Source organism: Panthera tigris, chromosome A2 (assembly GCF_018350195.1).
Source record: "Panthera tigris isolate Pti1 chromosome A2, P.tigris_Pti1_mat1.1, whole genome shotgun sequence".
NCBI classification, from domain to species: Eukaryota; Metazoa; Chordata; class Mammalia; order Carnivora; family Felidae; genus Panthera; species Panthera tigris.
The window spans coordinates 114,216,096-114,237,787 of record NC_056661.1 but is presented as its reverse complement, the minus strand read 5'-3'; the positions used below and the strand labels follow the sequence as shown (position 1 = coordinate 114,237,787).

At 40.7% G+C, this 21,692-nt stretch overlaps 1 protein-coding gene and 1 pseudogene across 5 annotated transcripts in view; one reads left to right on the top strand and one right to left on the bottom strand.

Annotated features, from left to right (window-relative positions):
• The window catches only part of KLHL7 (kelch like family member 7), a 69,463-nt gene extending 52,224 nt beyond the window's left edge, over positions 1 to 17,239 (bottom strand). Inside the window, exons 1-2 of one of the 5 annotated variants that reach the window (XM_042968086.1) lie at positions 17,161 to 17,239; positions 1,468 to 1,598 (exon numbers count right to left, since the gene is read on the bottom strand). Coding sequence is in view for 1 of the 5 variants with exons in the window: in XM_007089061.3 (XP_007089123.1) it covers positions 16,859 to 16,978 (120 nt within the window). In the remaining 4 variants the exon portion in view is untranslated. Of the gene's footprint in view, positions 1 to 1,467; positions 1,599 to 16,202; positions 16,816 to 16,858 lie in introns of those variants that run through there. The other 4 variants (XM_007089062.2, XM_042968090.1, XM_007089061.3 and 1 more) reach the window with 4 other exon arrangements.
• A 2,881-nt stretch (positions 17,240 to 20,120) lies between these two features.
• LOC102960278 lies at positions 20,121 to 21,318 on the top strand (annotated as a pseudogene).
• Positions 21,319 to 21,692: the final 374 nt, after the last annotated feature.

Below are 21,692 nucleotides of genomic sequence, written 5' to 3'. Positions count from 1 at the left end.
ACAGGCCACTGTGCTCTCTTTTTATTGATTAAATGCCCTAAAGTTCCTTTAAAACTCTTTGGACCAGGCAGAATAGTCAGAATTGGTTTTCAGACAAGAGTTTCCCTTCTCCCCAGATGGCCAGCCTCCTGAATAAAGCTCATATTCCTTTCCAATCAAAATTCCTCCCTTGAGTATTGGCTTTTCAAGCAACAAGTAGCCGAACCTGGGTTTTTTGGTAACAAAATCAGTAAGAAAATAAAGATAAATAAACCTAACACTTGTAGAACTAAATGAAAAGATGGCTAGACACAAATAAGATAAATATGAAAAAGCAATTAGCTAACCTATATGTGAGCAGTAAGCCATAAAAAAACACAAATGAGAAAACAAAAAAAACAACCAAAACAACCCATCATAGCAGCAACAAAATAATTAAATGTTGAGAAGTAAACCTAAGAAATGTGAGGGATCTACACTAAGCAGGAATTTGATGTATCATAAAGATACTATTTCAAAAATGTGGTAAGAAGGCAATGTTTAAGGCAGTGAAACTATTATGTATGATAGTGTAACAGTGGATACACGTCATTATACATTTGTCAACATCCACAGAATGTATAACACTAAGAAAAAACCCTAATGTAAACTATGGTTAATAATAATGTAACAATATTGGCTCATCAATTATAACAAATGTATCACACTTGTATTAGCAAGATGTTACTAGTAGGGGAAACTGGGAGGGGGAGAGGGAAAACGGAAACTCTGTGCTTTCTGTTCAAGTTTTTGGTAAACATAAAACCTCTCTAAAAAACAAAGTCTATTAATTTAAAAAGTGGGATGAGAGAATGGATAATTGGAAAAAAATGGTATAACTGTTACCCATTTAGGGGAAATTAGATATCTCTCTCATAATGCTCTTCCTCTGGGGAAAGTAAGTACTGAGAAGCAAAGTGCAGTCCTTTTCTCCACTGTCACTTGTGGAAGAGTGTCTACAAGATGAGCAAGAGTTAAGGCAGAGGTCACTGACCATAAACTGCCCGGTCTGGCTCATTCTCTTCTATAATTTTGCCCCAAAGCAGAACATAACTCATCTCAAATGTTTGGAACCAACAGTGGAAGAGGGCTGTTGAAATCCATATGCATAGACACTCCAAGCCCTGTAGACAGAGGCAGAAACTTTGGTAATGCTTTAGTGCCTGCAAATATTAGGGACTTCTGTGGGAAGCGTCCTTCGGTCAGGAAAGGTTCACTTCAAAAGAGGCAAGGATTTCAGGCAAGTGTTGGTAGAATGACCTTTTTGCTCTCTTTACAGGTTTTCTTAGTAGGACTGCAAAAGGTAGGAAGCTCCATGTAAGCTCCGCAGCATTGCAGGAGGTTCTAGCTTTTAACAATGTGTGCTGGCATTAGTAGGAGGCATGCAAACAGCTGTCCCAAATTCTGTTCTTCATCGTATCCCAAGAAGAGGACCAGGGAATGACTAACCTTTGGGTTTATGTAGCTTGTCAACAAGGTTCTGCAATCAGTCCTGCACAGCGTGATTTCAAGTTGGCCCTGGGTATAACTCCCTGAGTAGACTGCAGATTCAACTATAGTTGGGTGGTGGATTTAAATCACTGAAAAGATAAAGGGAAATGGAGCCCTTATTATATGGGGGTAAATCTTCTCGGATTGAGATACTAGAAAAGCCTCAACAAAGCTATGATAAACTCAAAACCTAAGAGAAAAATTAAAAAGCCTTCAGAATCACATTTTCTCAGAAAGCCAAGAAAAACAGCACCGGATTTAAACACACATAATGACAATAAGGCCAGTGGGAAAGGAAAGAAAAAGTTAGACACCAGATAAACAGAGGGAAAGGGGACTTCTTCCTTAATGGAAACACAGGGCATGTTAGGTCAAACAGCTTTGAAAGGGAAAGCATATACAGTTTGGTATAACTGCTCTTTAAAAGATAAGACTAGGAAAAAGAGTTATTTTTGCTTTATTTATTCAATTTAGGTGATACATACCAAAGAGATATAATGGAGGAAGAGAAATAAAATTCAGAAAAGGCCTGGATCTAGGAAATTTTTAAGAGCTCTTTCAAAGCTAAAGGTAAGGAATCATGAACATAATGACAGGATTGCCCTTAAAGAGTAGGACAGTTATAATAGGTGGTTACATTAAATTCAGATAGATTTGTAAACTTTTGGAAAAGGAAGATCAGCAATAAAGTAGCTCCTCCATTACATAATTTGCAAGGTGGTGTGTCTGGGAAGACAGGAAGGCTACAAGCTATAGTGGAACATATCTGGGAAATGTGTGGAAATAAGACTCTAAGGGAGAGTACTAGATCACATTAAAGGGAAGCCAAATGACCCAGCCATAATCCAAGCCTAAGTTAATACTGAACTTGTCCATAATTGGAATTACTCTGCTGAGGGTTGGCAGTAACTGAATCAATACTGAACACGTGTACCCTTTTGTTTTCACTAGGACAGTGTCTTTTAAGAAAGGCACTAGAGAAAGAAGAAGCAAAACAAACATTTGGGCCCAAAATCAAAAGGAAAGGAAAAGGAAGTTATTCTGATCTGAATAACGTTAGCTCCACACTATGTAGAAAGGAAAAGATTTAACTTAAACAGGTTAACAACTCAGCTGGTGATGCCTGAAAGGAACAGACAACAGAGACACAGCCCATTTTGACACATACAGGTAACAGAAAGGAATATGTGTGCTACTACTGAGTTTCCAAGGTCTGGAAAGCTCAAGTAACGAGGAAAGGTAAGATTCTGAGGAGCACACTGCAAAGGCCATGTTGGTCCCCATAGGCTTTAGAGCAATCAGTCAAAGGCCATTCTCCAGCTGAGAAAAATGGAAAGGAAAAAAGACCCCTTCAGGGGGCAGGATTAGTAGATACAAGGAATTTCACAGCAGGATAGGATCATAATGGGGACACAAGGGTGCAGAACTAGGAGGATCAGAACTGTAGAGAATGCAAGGCTACAGACTGTGCTTTGCCTGACTGCCTGCTACAAATGTGGATCATCCTCTCTCAAAGGACAGAACTCAACTATTCTAGCATTGGGGTGCGAGGAACACAAGGTTGAAAAAGGAAAAATTAAGCTTTTAATGTGCAGGACAAAGGGGAACAAGAGAAATTCTAGAAGACCTGGCAGCTGAGCAAATCCCCCTGGCAAATTGCTCTAAGTACAAAATATCCTATGCCAGTGAAACATTGTAATGCATAGACAAAATTCTTCCCTATATGGTAAAGTGTCCCTATTAGCCTCTTGATAAGTGATTCCTCTTAGCTGAGTTTAGAGTCTATAAATTATAGATAGCCAACACAGACTGGCAAGCCAAAAGCCAAGATATCCTGAAGTTTTCTTTGAAGATTCTCTGTTTTCTAGAAACCGACGTTTCTGTTGTTTTTGTCTGGGAACAACGTGGGTTAGGACTGTATAGTAAGGTGTCAACATCTATTGTAGAGATGGGAGATTTGCTTGTATCTTTTCAGGTTTGTGGGGATCAGGATGCTGTACTCATTCATATTAAGAGTCCTCTGAACCCTTTGACATTCTGAAAACATGTGGCACCAACCACCTTGACACTGGAAAAATTCAGCTTTGGAGGTGCTAAACTAACTTAATATATGCCAGTGGAAGATAGCCCAGGCTGCAGCTGCTGAACAAAGTCCTAGAACCTACCCAAACACTTAAGTGAATGCTTTTTGGCTGAGACCTGGCATATAAGAAACCAGAGAGGGGCGCCTGGGTGGCTCAGTCGGTTAAGCGTCCGACTTCGGCTCAGGTCATGATCTCATGGTCCGTGGGTTCGAGCCCTGCGTCGGGCTCTGTGCTGACAGCTCAGAGCCTGGAGCCTGTTTCAGATTCTGTGTCTCCTTCTCTCTGTGACCCTCCCCCGTTCATGCTCTGTCTCTGTCTCAAAAATAAATAAAAAACGTTAAAAAAAAAATTAAAAAAAAAAAAAAGAAACCAGAGAGAGCACACATTTGGAACTGCCTTTAATTTTAACCCACAGGGAGATCACAGATGTGGGAATTTAATAATGAGTGGGTTCATAACAGTCAGATTTGGGGGATTTTATATTGCTAGTATGGAATTAGATGGAGCGCTTTAAGCTGTCATTTGTTTCACTCCAGATAATCTGGAAAGCTATGAATGACACCTTGGCTGAGAAAAATTTTAGATGGGAAATGCAAGTGAATTTCCAGTCTAGAGTTAATAGATTATCTACTCATTTTAAAGCTTTCTGGAGTAAAAAATTTAAATAATCTTCCTAAGGTGGTCTGCAGAAGACACATGGAAGAATAGGTATTGATAGAGGATGCCTTTAACATAGAACAAAACACTCCGGGGGCACCTGGGTGGTTCAGTTGGTTAAGCATCTGACTCTTAATTTTGGTGCACGTTATGATATCATGGTCCATGAGACTGAACCCCCGTCAGGCTTCACACTATCAGCACGGAGCCTGCTTGGGATTCTCTCTCTGCCCCTCTCCTGCTCATGCATGTGTGCTCTCTCTCTCAACACAAATTTAAAAAAAAAAAAAAAAAAAAAAAAGAACAAAACGCTCCTTGTACAGGTTAAAAACAAAGAAAACTTAAAAAAAAAAAAACAAACAAAAACAAAAAAAACTTGGAAATAAGAACTTATAGGTACTTGGTCCAGTACATTCTGTTGGGAGTTGGGATGGGGCTCTGGTGCCTGAATACTATTATTCAGCCCTCTGAGATTCTCAACTCAGGGAGTTTATGTAAAGATTTACAGCCAAGTGAGACAAAATAAAACAGATGGGTGAGTGCTTAGTAATCCCCACCTACTCACACCCATATACTCCAATAATCTAAATTTTTAAATTTGCATATTCATATGGCGGGGGGGGGGGGGAGATAGCGGGGCCCAAATCCACCTTATAGAGTCCACAAGACATATCCTACCTGTCCTCCTTAGCAGATGGAGACCTTAAGTAGAAGTATATGAGTCTCCTTAAAGATAGAGAACTGAGGGCTGAGGGAGGGAGCTGGGTGCATGCGTAGGGGATGGACTAGATGGGTGATGGGTATTAAGGAGGGCATTTGTTATAAGCACTGGGTGTTGTATGTAAGTGATGAATCATGGAATTCTACTCCTGAAACCAATACTGCACTGTATGTTAACTAGAATTTAAATAAAAATTTGGGGCAAAAAGTATGTAAGTCTCAAAAGAGTAATCCTACCATTAATAAAACAACAATGTCTTAAATCCTAGCTTCATTAGAACTTCTCTCTCATTGGGCAAAATTTGTAGGAGAGAGAGAGATGAGTTCAAGATACCTCGCTTCCTCTTTCAGTAAGGTGAAGGTCAGAAATATTTTTCCCAGCCCACACCACACACACACAGACAATATATATGTCTTTTCCTTTCAGGGAAAAGCCTTATAACAGTGGTTTTCAAACTTTTTAGGCAGTAGAATCCATTTTCAAATGATGTGATTACACATAATTTATACAGAAATAATGTTTTCTCTATAGCCAGAGTTAGCCTGGCAACCAAGGGATGGAAGAAACTCCCCTCACTCTTATGCTTAATGATTCACTCACAAATATTTTGCTTCTGATCTCAGCAATCAGTCTCTGGAGGTGGGTTCTGCTAGTTTAGAGATATGAGGACCCAAAAGAAGAATGATTCAAGTGATAGAATCATGTTTCCACAGAATTAGAAGTTAAAACTGCAACCTGGCCATTTTGGCCTCCTCCTGCCACTGGGTAAAAAGAACAAAAGTTACTACATTTGGGTAGTTCTCTGAACCTGGCAATGAAGGGGGGGTGGGGAACCATTGCTCTTTATGGGACAGAAGATAGCTGGAGCTCAGGGGATCCCCTTGGGTATCTTTTGTCTGTTGGGAGAGAAGAGACCTCTGTGGGTCTCTTGAATTCCTATATATTTTAAAACCCGGACATGTCAAGAAGGCAAGGCCCTGACACTTTTTCCCTGGGCCACCATTTCTCAAGATTATGTTGCCAGCAAGCAACCATAGGGATGAGATACCTTCTCCCTCACAAGAATAAGGAGCAGGCTTGCTTATTGTTTGCTATAAAAATGGCAGATTCCTTAAGCTCAGTGTTCATTCCAGAGCTACAACACAAACCCACTGTGTGTATAATATCCATCTGGGCCCCGGGCAGGTCACCCTCATAGTACTTGTGGGGCAAGAGGAACTGACACATACATACGGATGCTCATAATGCTATGCTGTGAGTAATCAATTCTATTGTCTCTAATCTAGGAGTCTCATGTCTTCTGCCAGCATCCATTAAAGAGCAACAGGCTGGGGGGCCTGCGTAGCTCAGCTGGTTAAGCGCCCGACTGGCTCAGGTTATGATCTGATTCGTGAGTTCGAGCCCTGCGTCGGGCTCTGTGCTGACAGCTCAGAGCCTAGAGCCTGCTTCAGATTCTGTGCCTCCCTCTCTCTGCTCTTCCCTCACTCACACTCGCTCGCGTGCTCTCTCTCTCAAGAATAAACATTAGAAAAATAAAATAAAATAAACAGCAACAGGCTAACTAATCAACTTTTAAATATCATAAAATCAAATTCCCGCCTAAGGCTCGTACTGCTAAAGCTAGTAATAAGCATTAATGGAAGACTAATGTGACTTTATAGGTAATACCAAAGGTTCAAGATACCTAGGAATAAAGGATTAGATCATCCCATCAGAAAAAGAACCTTGAGGAGTTGGCTAAAGACAAATAGGAATAGTCAGGGAAGGACGAAGTCATGAAAACAATGCATAATAAAAATATTAAATAATAACAATGTGGCTTGCATTTTTATTTTCATCTTTGCGCGCGCACACACACACACACACACACACACACACACACACGCATTTATGTTTATTTGAGAGAGAGAGAGAGAGAGAGAGCATGCACATGCACAGGGGAGGGGCAAAAGAGAGGGAAGAGAGAGAATCCCAAGCAGGCTTTGTGCTGTCAGTGCACAAGAACTCAACAACTGTGAGATCATGACCTAAGCCAAAATTGAGTTGGATGCTTAACCGACTGAGCCTTCCAGGCACCCTTTTGCTCTTATATTTATATAAGTTTTAACTATGTGAAACTTTCCCCTTTACAATCAAATAAATCTATTAAGACTTAGGCCTAAGAATCTTGAAAAGACTATAGAAGAAACTGGTATCACCAATAATCTTGAACTTCAAGTTAGATATGGTAAGTGAAAAAGACTGATGACTTTTTTTTTTAATTATAGGAATGAGAATAAGTGCATACATGTTTGTATTTAACAGCTTGAGGTATATAGATCACAGTAGACATTTGTGGATTCTGGCAACCTAGCACCCAATTTCCTGCTTATTAAAACCCGAAGCTCCCGGGGCACCTGGATGGCTCAGTCAGCTGAGCATCCGACTTCGGCTCAGGTCATGGTATCACCGTCTGTGGGTTCAAGCCCTGCGTCGGGCTCTGTGCTGACAGCTCAGAGCCTGGAGCCTGCTTCAGATTCTGTGTCTCCCTCTCTCTCTGCCCCTCCCCTGCTCATGCTCTCTCTCTCCCTCTCAAAAATAAATAAACAAATTAAAAAAAAACAAAACCCAACCTCCCATTTCTGGAAAATTTTCTCATTATGAAAATGGTGAGAGGGCAATTCTCAGAGCCTCTCATTATGGAAACTAGAAGTCAGTTGTTTCTATTATTCACTTACCAGAGCCAAAACCTGGCAAACAATCTAAGGCCAGTCAATTATATGCCAACTTTCAGGATTTTGAATCTTGAGCAAATGATAGAAAGATGGAGGAAAAATCTCTTTACGGTGGCGGCAGCAGCAGCAGGTAGTCAAGACTGTGCCTACACTGTAATGAACTCCAGGGTTTGTGAAGCCTAGCTAACGGAGAATGCCTGATTTCTGCCTGTTTGCCATGCTTGCTCATCTTCCAGCCTGTGGTCAACATTATAAGCTTCTGAACTTCTTACAATAAATTATTTTGACTTGAGAACATATTTCTTTTGCTGATAACCAAGAATGCCAGTAGACTCGTTGTGATAACAATATCAACAATATTTAACATTAAATAATTTATCAAGAGTTTTCACATTCTCTCTCTCACTATCCCCAACATCAGTAAGGTAGGTCAGTATGATATTATAATCATTATTGTGTAAATATAAACATAAAAGGCTAAAGAAGTTGACTTGCCCAATGTCACACAATTAGGAAGAGCTAGGATTCAAACCCAGATCTGTTTGATTCCAAAACTCAAGTTATTTCCACTATAGCATATTGTTTCCCATAGCAATGAGTGACTAAAGACAACATGACTAAAAGAAGTTTTATAGAAGATACAAAGACATTTTAAAATCATTGTTCATGATAAAAGCTTACAGTATAATATTAAATTGTGATTGAATTTAAGTGCAATTCAAAGGTCTAAAAAAGAACTAATTTCATTCTGGCAAACCATTTGCCAGTAGACTAACCTGATACCGACTATAGAATTTATGACATTTAGCATAGATGGCATATTAAGAGTGCCTCTCTTAAATATTAATCAACCACATTTTAGACAGTTCAACAGAATGTAACTAAATTATATGCTATATTATTATGTATTAAAATATATAATATGCCAGCTGTTTTAATGATATGAATCTTTGTAATAGATGCCCACTGGAGTAGCTACCCAACTTGTAATTCTCCATTCCCCAGAAATGGAATACATAAAATAAGTACATAAAATAACCCTTTCAAGATCATGTTTGTGCTACGTGACCTTGCTCTCCTTAGCATAGATCATTGATTCAAAGGGTTAACATTCAACCCAAACTAGGTCTATCAGATCCTCTCTCTCCAGGATTTGAAACTCTGAAAGAGAAACAGACTGGCGGTAGTCAGAGCTGAGGTGCAATGAAGGCAGTGTCCTAGAGAGAGGCTAGAGGCCTCTGGGGTTGGCATGATTCTTGCAGCTCCCAAATCTTGATTTTCTTCTCCTCACAGGGAATTTTAATACAATCATGTCTCCTTTAAGATGTGCTTCTGTATTCATTTATTCAACACACATGTGGTAAGTGTCATGATGGCAGTATGCACTTTATACTACCAGAGTTTTTTTTTAATTTGGAAGTACATTTTACTTTTTTGAAGTTTTTATTTAAATTCTAGTTAGTTAACATATAGTATAATATTAGTTTCAGGTATACAATTTAGTGATTCAACACTACCATACAACCCCTGTGCGCATCACAAAAGTGCATTCTTTACTCCCCTTATTTAACCCATCCACCCACCCACCTCCTTTCTGGTACAGTTTGCTCTCCACAGTTAAGAGTCTGTTTCTTGGTTTGCCTCTCTCTCTCTTTCTCCTATGCTTGTTTGTTTCTTAAATTCTGCATATAAGTGAAATCATATGGTATTTGTCTTTCTCTGACTTTGTTTCGTATAATATTCTCTAGCTCCATCCATGTTGTTGCAAATGTCAAGATTTCATTCTTTTTTATGGCTGAATAAAAAGTGTGTGTGCATCTGTGTGTGTGTGCTTGCATGCGTGTTGTTATCTATTCATCAGTCAGTGGACATGTGGGCTGTTTCCATAGTTTGGCTATTGAAGATAATGATGCTGTAAACATTAGGGTGCATGCATGATTATTTGAATTAGTATTTTTGTATTCTTTGGGTATATACCGCTGGTGTTTAAAGAACATTAATCTCATCCTGGAAAGCCTTGGCCACAGAGGAGGCAGGTCCCTCTCCATGTACTCACCATTCTGTCCTTCCTTTGTCCTCTAAAATCTGCTCCCTCCCCAACCATTCCATTAAAACTTTATTTGCTAAATGCACCACTTTTCAAACCCAGGGAACACTATCTTTTTTTGGCCTCCCTACTACATTTGATACTCCTGTCTCCTCTTCTTTGTAACTTATATCTAGGTTTCAATGACATTATTCCCTGCTGTCTTTCTTCCTTCCACACCTCAATCTCCAATGCACTTTTCTTTCTATCCTTTAAAATGTTGATGTTCCTCTAGAATTTCATCCTGTCTTCTTTTCTTACTTCCTCCTCAATCTCTAGGTGTTATCAACCATACCTATGACATCAACTATTTACTTAACAAATATTTGACACCTATGTGGTAGATGTTGGCAATATAGCACTGAATAAGACAGATATTGTCCCTGCCCTCAAGGAACTTAGTGCCTAGTAGCAAAGACATACATACAAAGTGTTTATCTGTCTAATAAAGAAGATCAATAGGTGAAGGAAAGAAATAGAGTATATCTAGTACATGCCCTTGACACAATGAAGGGCATTCAGGGAGGAAGTGCCATTTATGGTAAGAACTGAGCATGAGTAAGAGGGAAAGAGTTACAAGCACTGATACAACATTTCAGGCTCTGAAGGAAGACAGGTGCCTTGGAGTGAAATTGCTATGAGAACAATGGTATGAAATCTGACTCAAATAGGATGGGATCAGGTCAGACAGGGCTTTGAAGGCCAGGGTGAGGATAAATATTAATTACAAATACATGGTAATTAACCTCAACAAAAAAAAAAAAAACCTTCAAAAATACTGCCAGCCATCATACCATTTCCACTCCACAAAAACTATTTTCCTCAACCTCTAACTTCATTTTCTTCTTCATTTCAGCAGATGGTCTCATTTGCTACTTTTCAGAGAGACAGCCTCTGACAGAGGGTCTTTTATTCTGATTCCAAACCTCTCTTCCAACCACTCTTCCTTCCCACTCTGATGAAAGAGAAACTATCCTCCTCCCATGACAGATTACCTTTACTTTAGATCTTATCTCAGGAATCATCTATCAATTATACATTCTGTTTCATATACATTCAACCTCAACATCTCAAATGAATTCTTCCTTTCAGTTTTGAAGCACACTTATATCTCCCGAGTTTAAACACATGAAACCAAACAACCTTCATTTGAACTCCCTTACTCCCTTCTGGGCCAAGTTTCTCCAAAAATATTGTCTCAATGGTCTCATATCCTACTCATGCCAATCTGACTTCCATCTGTCTTCCAATCAAAACAACACACTACAGTCAACAACTCCCCTGTGTTGCTATATCATATCTTGACTTCTCATAGGCTTCAAAATTTGCCATCCTCCTTCTGAAACAATGTCTTCCCTGATTCTGAAAATTCTCACTTTCCTCTTACTCTTCTGGCCTTTTTTTTTGCGGGGGGGGGGGGGGGCAGGGGTCTCCTTTATAGGCTCCTTCCTATTCTTTATCCCAGACTCCTGACTCTCCATAGTTTCAACAAAGTTATCTTCTATCTGCAGATAATCACAAATTTACACTTAAAAAATTTTTTTTAAGTAAACTCTATCTCCAAAATGGGGCTTGAATTCACAACCCTGAAATCAAGAGTTGTGCACTCTACTGCTCTACCTACTGACCAAGCCAGCCAGGTGCACCACAAATTTATACTTTTAACCCACAACTCTCAAACCTGTCAGTTCATTATATACCTTACTGTCTCATGGCATTGTGAACCGAACATATCTAAAATACAACCTATAATCCTTTCCTCAAAGCCTTGATCCTTTTCTCTAGTGTCTCCTCTCTTGGTGGCTAATGTCATCATCTATCTAGTTATGAATTCTAGAACCCTAGAGGTCATAACTGACAACGTGTATTAAATCCCTCAGCATCGAATCAACCACCATATCACAAGAGCAACAAAAATAGCCAACATCATCAGGTCATGCTTTATTTTACTTTGGCTATCTAATTTAGTCATCACAACCACATGTGAGAGTTATCATCACCAAGATCTATTGATTTTACCTCCTAAATCTTGAATATGTCATCTTTTCATCATTGCTACTGCTGCTACCACCTTAGTCCAAGGGACCATCTGAGTTACTGAACAACTTCCTATTTGGTCTGCCAACAAACACTCTGAGAGTTCTCCCATTTGGCCACAGATTAGGCACCATCTTTTTCAAAAGAAAAACAAATACTCACAGATCCCTTTTCTGTTTCTGTCACACACACACACACACACACCCCGCATCTGAAGGGGTTTTAGGATAGAGGCACCCCCCCAATGTCTTATGAGACTATGCATGGACAGTTCTCTAACTACTTCTCCAGTTTCATGTTCGCCATCCTCCCCCTTATGTTCTGTGCTCCAGTCACACTGGCCTTTAATCAGTATCTTGCACTTGCCATTCTATGGTAAGTAGGTCTTTTGACTCAGAACCTCTGCATTTGTTGTTCCATCTACCTAAGAGGCTCCTCCTTAAGGTGCCCTTACTCTTATTTCAGCTCTCAGTTCATTTACCAGTTTCCTGGGGAAATCTTCTTGATGTCAAATGATTTATTCATATGCCCTCACTGTACTATGTTCTTCTCTTTAATAATACCTACCACTGTTGCAATTTTACATTTGTGTGTGTGTGACTGCTTGACTAATGTCTCTCTTACTAGACAAAACCCACATGAAGACAGGGACTGTCTGGTTTTGCTCATCACTGCAACTACACAATCTAGCAAAATGCCTAGCATAGAGTGGGTCTCAATAAATATTCATCTGAAGGGCTGAGTTAGAAAGTCAAACTGAGATAAGGGAATAAATCAACAGTGAGCCAAAAAAGGCAGTGAATCTACCTACCTTTTGGTTTTAACAAGGGGGAGAGAGGTATTATTTACAGGGGAATGTTGAGACTAAGAATAGGTGTATTGGTTTGGTTGGCTTAAAAGCTAGGGAGGTTAAAACATGACTGAATGTTGATGGCTAGAGTCTAGTAGAAAAGAAGTAGTTAAGGGTGCTTAGCAGAGATGCGAGTAACCAACAATATAACTTTTCTGACCAGACTGAGTCAAAGCCCAGGTGAAATCACTGGCTTTAGATGGAAAAGAGGCAGCTTCTTCACGGTAGCAAAATAAAATGTGACAAAATAGGCTTAAAGACTTGGTGGTAGAAAGTTAAAAGTTAGATAGTTCCAAACTAATGTCTTCTATTTATTTGTGATATCACAAGAGGGATGCCCTACTGAAAATGAGGATATAGAGAAAAGACTCAGGTTAGAGAAAAACAGTAAAATTAATGGAAAGTAGGATTGATCACCAGTACTGACAGCCCTGTTGAAATTAGGACTTACCTAGCAGAGGACTGTTCAATAATGGGATATTCTCCAGCTGTGCTTGGAAGCCTTGCACAAATAAGGTAAATTGTCATCAATGCTTTTGGCCAGATGGATGTGAAAAAAAGGCTGAATGTCAAGAAAGCCTGGGGCATTTGAAAGGGAGTGAAGAGAGAGATGATTATCTCCTAAACTGGGCAGACAAAAGGAGAAGGCAGCAATTAAGAATAGGAAGGTCTGAATGATGGGAGTTGTATATGGGAATTGTTAGCTGAATTAAGACAAAGCTGGTAGAAAATACATGCCCAAGAAGTGTTTCTCTTACTGAAGATTTAATGCAGAGGGTTTAGATTATTCACAAGAGACCCTAAAGAAAATGACTACTAGTAATTAACAATCTTTAAGAGGTGACTGTACAGAAGCTGAGTCCTTTTAGTTGGTAAATAATCCCAGTTAACTGCTCAGCATCCAGTCTTCAAATCAGCTTTTTTTTTGGTTCTCTCACATAATTCTCAATAGCGCTTTAACATAAGCTCTTAAATTCTAATTATGCTTTAATTCACTTAACATGAGAAAACTATAAACTACAGTGGTACTCCAAAAGGTCTCAAAACATATCCCTCAAATGTTAAGGGTCTCCTAGACTTCATTAACACAGTGACAGCAACTGGATAGGAGCAGTAGTGACTATGACCCAGGCCTCCTTTGTAGAGCCCCTCTCTAGTGTATCAGGTAATAAAATTAATCTAAACAAAAAGTTAGGGAAATAAAAAGGTGCTCAACCTAATAAGATGCTACAATACACCCGCTAGAATGGCTAACGTTATAAAGACTGACAATACTAAGTGCTGACAAAGATGAGAGCAAAACCCTCTCTCGTACACAACTGGAATGAGCATGAACTGACACAACTTTGGAAATTACAGGACAGTGTCTATTAAAGCTAAAAGTAGTGTAACCTATGACTCCACAGCTCTGCTCTTACGTAGTTCCCAACAGAAATGCAGACATGCACACATCCAAAGACATGTACAAAATATACAAAACATTCCAAGTAGAACTTGTCTTTATAGTGCCAAACTAGAAATGACTCAAATGTCCATAATGATGGAATGGATAAATGTGGTGTATTCATACAGTGGAATACTAAGCACAACGAGGATGTACTAAAGTGACACAGAACGACATAATAAATCTCACAAACATAATGTTAGCTTTAAGAAGCCAAGACTCAAGAATATATACAGTAGGATTTCATTTATATAAGTTCAAAAACAGAAAAAACAAATCTATGGTGACAGAAGTTGGAACAGTGGTTGCCTTTGGGGGGGGGGGTAGTGATTCAGAAGAGTGTAAAGGGGGACCTCTTTTGTACTCTTCATGTTCTATTTCTTATCGTTGATGGTGTGTTTAGTTTGTAATAATTCAATGAGCTGCATGTTTATGACTTGTATCCTTTTAGTGAATTCTCTACTTCATTGGAAAGTTTACTTAAAAATAAAAGGCTAGAAATGACTGCAAGGATGATGAAGGAAAAGAGGCCCATAAGAAGCTGAGGCTGCTGGCTCTGTACAACCTCCTTGGCCACTACGTATAGAATTGACTGCTATGTTATGGAGAGATGAAATGACCTAAGTCATATTTATCTAAGATCACAAAACTAATTAATGGTACAGCAGGAATTTGAATTCAGGTATTCTAATTTCAGTGTTCTCAAGTTCTTGTAAGAATGTTTCTGGGTGTGTACAGAGGGGTCCTTGTCATCTAGGCACTCATTATCCTGATCCCCAAAGTAATGAAGTCATATGGGAAAGCAAAAAGAGTCACAATACAAAAATATTCACTGAAGAACAAGAACACTTATAAAACTGGTTCTCATTCAAACATTCTTCCTCTGGCTCAGACCACTTTCTATTTCTGCCAATCCCATCAAATGCCCTTGTAAGTCATTCTTGGTGAGTCTCTCCTGTGTTACGTTAAACAGAACAATACGAGTACAATGTACATCAACTGCAAAGGAAACTGCACATCTTGCAAAAGGATTCCATGAAGTTGGTGAAAATTCTACTGGAGAATACCTTAAAAACATGCAAAGCCATTGACAAAAAGAGAACCCGCAGATTAAGATCAGTGAACCACCGTGGAAGAGATCTCTGGTTGTTCTAGCTCTATTTTCCCCTACTACACAGTAACAGAATCCTGATTTTTCAGTAACTTTATTTCTAGTTTAACAGTGGATAAACAGAGGTTAATATAGTCTAAAGCTAAATCTAAGAAATGGATACAATTCAATTTTTGAACCCAAACAGTTAAACATACAATCCCCTTTTCCTCAAGTAAACAGCTGATGCTGCAACCCAGCTGCAACCTATCTACATAAGGAATGAGGCAAGCTTTACAATGCTGGAGTCCACAGATGAAACCACCTCTCTGGGGATGGGGGAGGGGGGCGGGGGGGGGGGAGGATTGCTGGAAACAAATTTGAGCACTGGTTAACTGTGTTCAACTACCCTTTAGGAGCACACACTTGTTAAATGCACCAGTAATTTGAAGTCACCGGTGTTGCAAATATAAAAAGGTTTACATGAAAGGAACTTGAATGTATACATGAAAATAGATACATTAAAGTCAGGTACATACAATACTGAATGCAGACATTCACGGTGACTTCGGCACAAAAGCCGGGAAGATTTAAAGGCATTCAGACAGATATCTACCGCATTCATGCACCATGCCAGGAGCTGATGAACAAAGACAAGATCCCTGCAGTCAGAGTTTGCTTCAAGAAATCAGAAGCTAGGATCTAATTACAAATCTCAAATTCCTGTACTGTTCTCCATATTCCCATCAAAACCACTAGATAACCAAACCAGGTTTTGCAGTTATTCATACACCCTGCTTTTGTCTTCTTTGGAAACAGGACCACAGTTACAGAACAGAAACATTCCCACATCTAAGAAGCCTATTTGCTATAAATAAAGCTTACGGTAACCAAGTGACTTTTCTATACTTATTGGTATAAGATGTTATGGAATTTAAAAAAAAAAACCCACCAAAAAACCTCTCTTGTCTACATCCTCCACGTTAAAATCCGTTCTTTTCATCACCCACCTTTCGCCGACGTGAAGATGGTCATTAATGCGCCACACGTCAAGGACAGAACAAAGAGCTCCTCTTAATAACAGAGGCGCAGAGGAGCCTTAAAAGACTGCGCGGTATTTATCGGTGACTGTTTCTGCTCTAAATTAACACGTACAGGAGGATTTGCCTTCAACTAGCTCCACCCGGGGAACACAGACGAGGGGCGGGGATCCTTATCTAAGAGTAGCTGATTTCAGGCCAGCAATGCTTCTCCCTTCTGAGGGGGCTTCGGGCTGGGCTGTGCCAATGGGCTTCTTCGCACGAGATCTCACGACACCTTAACGCGGCGGCTCGCCAATGGAAGGATCCTCGCCTCACAAAGAGATAACTAGGGCAGAGCTGTTACACAACCGATACGCGATGCCGAATATGCCAGCCCAGGAGTCTCCCAGTAGCCTGACTTGCGAGCCACGCAGCACCGGCAGACGAGGAGACGCTTCTGCTCGACAAATGGTTAACGCGACCCTCTACTAACAGCAGCTTGGCTGGCGTGCGAAAATGGAAGGAAAGGCGAGGACAGAGGAGAGTCGCGATCACCACCGGGCGCGGTTTCGGCCCAGGGAGCCAGGGGCGCGAGTCCCGGACCCCCTCCCCCCTGGCGTCCGTCACTCCCACAAAGGCGGTACCTGTTTCCGCATGTTATTCATGACGCCCATGAAGCCCGCCAACAATTTAGCTTCTTCTCGAGCAGCAAGTTTCTTCTCGGTCTTCTTCTTGCTGCTCTTCTCCACCCCGGAGGCTGCCATCCTCCGTCAGCTCCGTTCACGCCCGGGGCTGTGGCCGGGCCGAGCGGCGGGGGGCTGCACGCTCAGGGCACGCCGGGGCTTCTGCTTACCAAACACCGCGGCCGGGACTGCGGCTGCAGTGCCCTGCTGCCGGCGCGGCCACTGCGGAAGGACAAGGCCTGGCGGCCCCCTCAGAAACTCACCGGGAGGCGACGTCGCGGGCTCAGCGGCGTCCCGACCGAATTGGAGCCGGGCTGAGGAGTCTGCGCACTTCGCTCACGGGGGCGGGGCACTATGAAGGGAGCGGTGGGCGGGGCGTGCGCGTCACAGAGGCGCGCCGCTCCCTGCGACGCGGCGCTGGGCGGGAGGCTGGGTCGCCCCCGGGAGCAGGAACGGTTTTGACTTTCAGCGGCCCCAAGGACGAGCGTGCGCTTCCATTTCCCCAAGTCAGATTTTATAAATTTAGGTTATGTGGTGAGATTATATATATTTTTTTGGAAGCGTAGGCGGTAGGACACATTAGGGTGTCTCCCGTTAGCGTAAGCTCCTTAGGAACAGGATTGGTGTTTTCTTCACTGCAGCATCAGACGCAAACTGTAGGCGCTCAATATATATTTATTAAATGATGAAAGATGTTCACGTACTGCCAGTAAAAGGCGTATTACACAGAATACAAGATTTATTTGCTTGGGATTTATAGAGCAAAAACGTACAGTACCGTTGGCGTCTCCCTGATGTGGAACGCCTGCCTACTTAGGCTGGATTACTGTGTTTGAAACCAGAGGATCAGGTTAGAAACCAGAAATCTTCAGTTAGTCTTACCCAAATGTTCTACCTGAACTCAATCACAGAACGCATGAAAAGACTTTTGGTGACTCTAATAATCTTTCTAGTGCATGATAATGTACAAGATCATTTGAAATTATACATTGTTTCACATTCTGAAAAATTTCTACATAACCCAGAGGGTAGAAGATTTTCTACCTATGTCTATATGGGTATATATGGAGACATGTTTTATGGAAAATAACATGCTATTGAAGTATTATGCTTTCTCTTCATGAAGACAAACTATACAATAACTCAAATGAAAAAGCAAGGGGTATATAAGCCTCCATTTTTACGAAAGTCTAAGGCATTTATGCCTCTGTGCACTTTATCTTTCTTCTCTTAATCTAGAGGTTCTCAGATCTTGTATTTTAGCTAGTTCATAATTTGAGGTTTTATACTGGAGCCTGGCAATAGAAACCATTTATTCCTCATGAAATTAGAAATGAGGAAAACCCTACGTACTTCATCAAATGCCCCAGGACACTGAAGAATATGAGTGCATTTAAATATTTATTTTAATTGAAAGTAAGTGGAAACCTGTCTTCTAACTCTTAAGGCCTTGGGAGTCACTAAGGATCCATGATTCCAAAGCAGAAATACAGGTGAGGAGATGGAATACTCATCTGTAACAAGGCAAAAAAACCCAAGAAACAGTAATCACCTATTTGATGTTAAAACAATCCTTTTACATATTGCAGAATATGCCTCCTTTTACTGTGCTTTGCTTTATTGTACTTTGCAGGTATTGCACTTTTTTAAATTTAAGGTTTGTGGTAATACTGTGGTGAGCAAGTCTATCAGCACAATTTTTCCAACTGCATTTGTTCACTTTGTGGGTCACATTTTGGTAATTCTAGCAGTATTTTATATTATTATTATGTTTGTTATGATACTCTTGATCAGTGACCTTTGATGTTACCATTCGAATTATTTTGGGGTGCCACAAACTGTCCCTATATAAGATGGTGAACTTGATAAATACATGTGTTCTGGCTCTTTCACCAACCAGCTGTTTCCCTGTCTCTCTTTCCTCAGACCTCCCTATTCCCTGAGATGCATCAATGAGGGAATTAGGTCAATTAATAACCCTAAGGGCCTCTAAGTGTTCAAGGGAAAGGAAGAGCTATACATCTGTCACTTTAAATCAAAAGCTAGAAATGATTAAGCTTAGTGAGGAAGACATGTTGAAAGTGAGATAGGCCAAAAGCTAGGTCTCTTGCACCAAACTGTTAGCCAACCTATGAAGGCAAAAGAAAAGTTCTTGATGGAAATTAAAAGTACTACTCCAGCGAACATACAAATGATTGAGTGAAACAGCGTTACTGCTTATATGAAGAAAGGTTTAGTGCTCTAGATAGAAGATCAAACCACCCACAACATTCCCTTAAGCCAAAGCCTAATCCAGAGCACAATCTTAACCCTCTTCAATTCTATGAATCCTGAGAGAGGTGAGGAAGCTGCAGAAATTTGAAGCTATCGGAGGTTGGTTCATGAGGTTTAAGGAAAGAGCTATGTCCATAACACAAAAGTGCAAGGTGAAGTGGTGATGATGTAGAAGCCATATCAAGTTATGCACAAGATCTAGCTAAGGCAATTAATGAAATGTGGCTACACTGAACAACAGATTTTCAATCTAGACTAAACAGGCTTCTATTGGAAAAGAGGCCACCTGGTATTTTCATAGCTAAGGAAGAATAGTCAATGCCTGATTTTAAAGTTTCAAAGGACAGCGTTACTCTCTTGGGGCTAACGAAGCTGGTGGCTTTAAGTTCAAGCCGATGCTCATTTACCATTCCAAAAATCCTAGGACCCTTAATAATTATGCTAAATTTACATGGAAAAACAAAACCTAGGTAATGGCACATTTGTTTACAATATGATTTACTTAATATTTTAGCCCCACTGTTGAGATCTGCTTCCTTTCAAAATATGACTGCTCATTGACAATACCCCTGGTCACCCAAGAGCTCTGATGGAGATATAAAACAAGATTTTCATGCCTGCTAATACAACATCCATTCTGCAGCTCATGGGTCAAAGAGAATTTTGACTTATTATTTAAGAAACACATATCGGGGCACCTGCATGGCTCAATGGATTAAGTGTCTGACTCTTGATTTTTTGCTCAGGTCATGATCTCATGGTTGTGAGAGCAAGCCCCAGGTAGAGCCCTGCGTTGAGCCCTGCATCAAGCAGATTCTCTCTCTTGCTTTCTGCCTGTAGACGCCGTCATGTCAGAGTCTCCCAAAGAGCCTGAACAGTTGCGGTTTTCATCAGAGGTTTGGGCTTTGAACCAACCGATGAGAGTCTGAGGAGCCATTTTGAGTAATGGGGGAACGCTTACAGACTGTGTGGTAATGAGAGATCCAACACGAAGCGCTCCAGAGACTTTGGGTTTGTCACGTACGCCATTGTGGAAGAGGTGGACGCAGCCATGAATGCAAGGCCACACAAGGTGGATGGAAGAGTTGTAGAACCAGAGAGGGCTGTCTCAAGAGACGAGTCTCAAAGACCTGGTGCCCGCTTAACAGTGAAAACGATTTCTGTCGGTGGCCTTAAAGAAGACCCTGAAGCACACATCCTAGAGATTATTTTGAACAGAATGGGAAAACTGAAGTGACTGAAATCATGGCTGACCGAGGTAGTGGCGAGAAGAGAATTTTGCTTTTGTAACATTTAATGATCATGACTCTGTAGACAAGATTGTCATTCAAAAATACCATACTGTGAATGGCCACGCTTGGAAGTGAGGAGAGCCCTATTTAAGCAGGAGATGGCTGGTGCTTCATCCAGCCAGAGAGGTCAAAGTGGTCCTGGAAACTTTGGTGGTGGTTGTGGTGGGAATGACAACTCTGGTCGTGGGGGAAACTTCAGTGGGCGAGGTGGCTGGTGGCAGGCGAGGTGGCTTTGGTGGCAATCGTGGTGGTGGGCGTGGTGGCAGTGGGGACGGCTGTAACGGATTTGGTAATGATGGAAGCAATTTTGGAGGTGGCGGAAGCTATAATGATTTTGGCGATTACAACAATCAATCTTCAAATTTTGGACCCCTGCAAGGAGGGAAGTTTGGAGGCAGAAGCTCTGTGCCCTATGGTGGTGGAGGCCAATACTTTGTCAAACCAGAAACCAAGGTGGCTGTGGCAGTTCCAGCAGCAGCAGTAGCTATGGCAGTGGCAGAAGATTTTAATTACTGTCGGGAAACGAAGCTTAGCAGGAGAGGAGAGCCAGAGAAGTGACAGGGAAGCTACAGGTTACAACAGGTTTGTGAGCTCAGCCAAGCACGGTGGTGGCAGGGCCTAGCTGCCACAAAGGAGTCATGTTTTAGACAATATTCATGTGTATGGGCTAAAACCCGAGGACTATATTCATGACTAATTATATAACAGTTTATTTTAGTTTCTGTTCTGTGGAAAGTGTAATGCACTCCAACAAAGGGTTTTAATGTAGATATTTTTTTTGCACCCATGCTGTTGATTTCTCAATGTAATAATCTAATCATGATGCTGAATAACTATGTCTTTAAAAATAAAAGATTCTCTCTCTCTCCCTCTCATGCATGGAGGAGAAGAAAATAATAAATAGAATAAATAATAAATAAAAGTAATAAAATATTTTTTAAAAATAAAAATAAAAAATTTTTCTTTAAAATAAATAAAAATAAAAATGCATTTATAAGGCTATAGCTGCCATAGATAGTTATTCGTCTGATAAGTCTGAGCAAAGTAAATTGAAAATCTTCTGGAAAGGATTCACCATTTTAGATGCCATTACGAACATTCATAACCCATGGGAAGAGGTCAAAATGTCAACATTTACAGGAGTTTGGAAGAAGTTGATTACAACCCTTATGGATGACTTGGAGGGGTTGAAGACTTCAGTGCAGGACAGAACTGTAGACATGATGGAA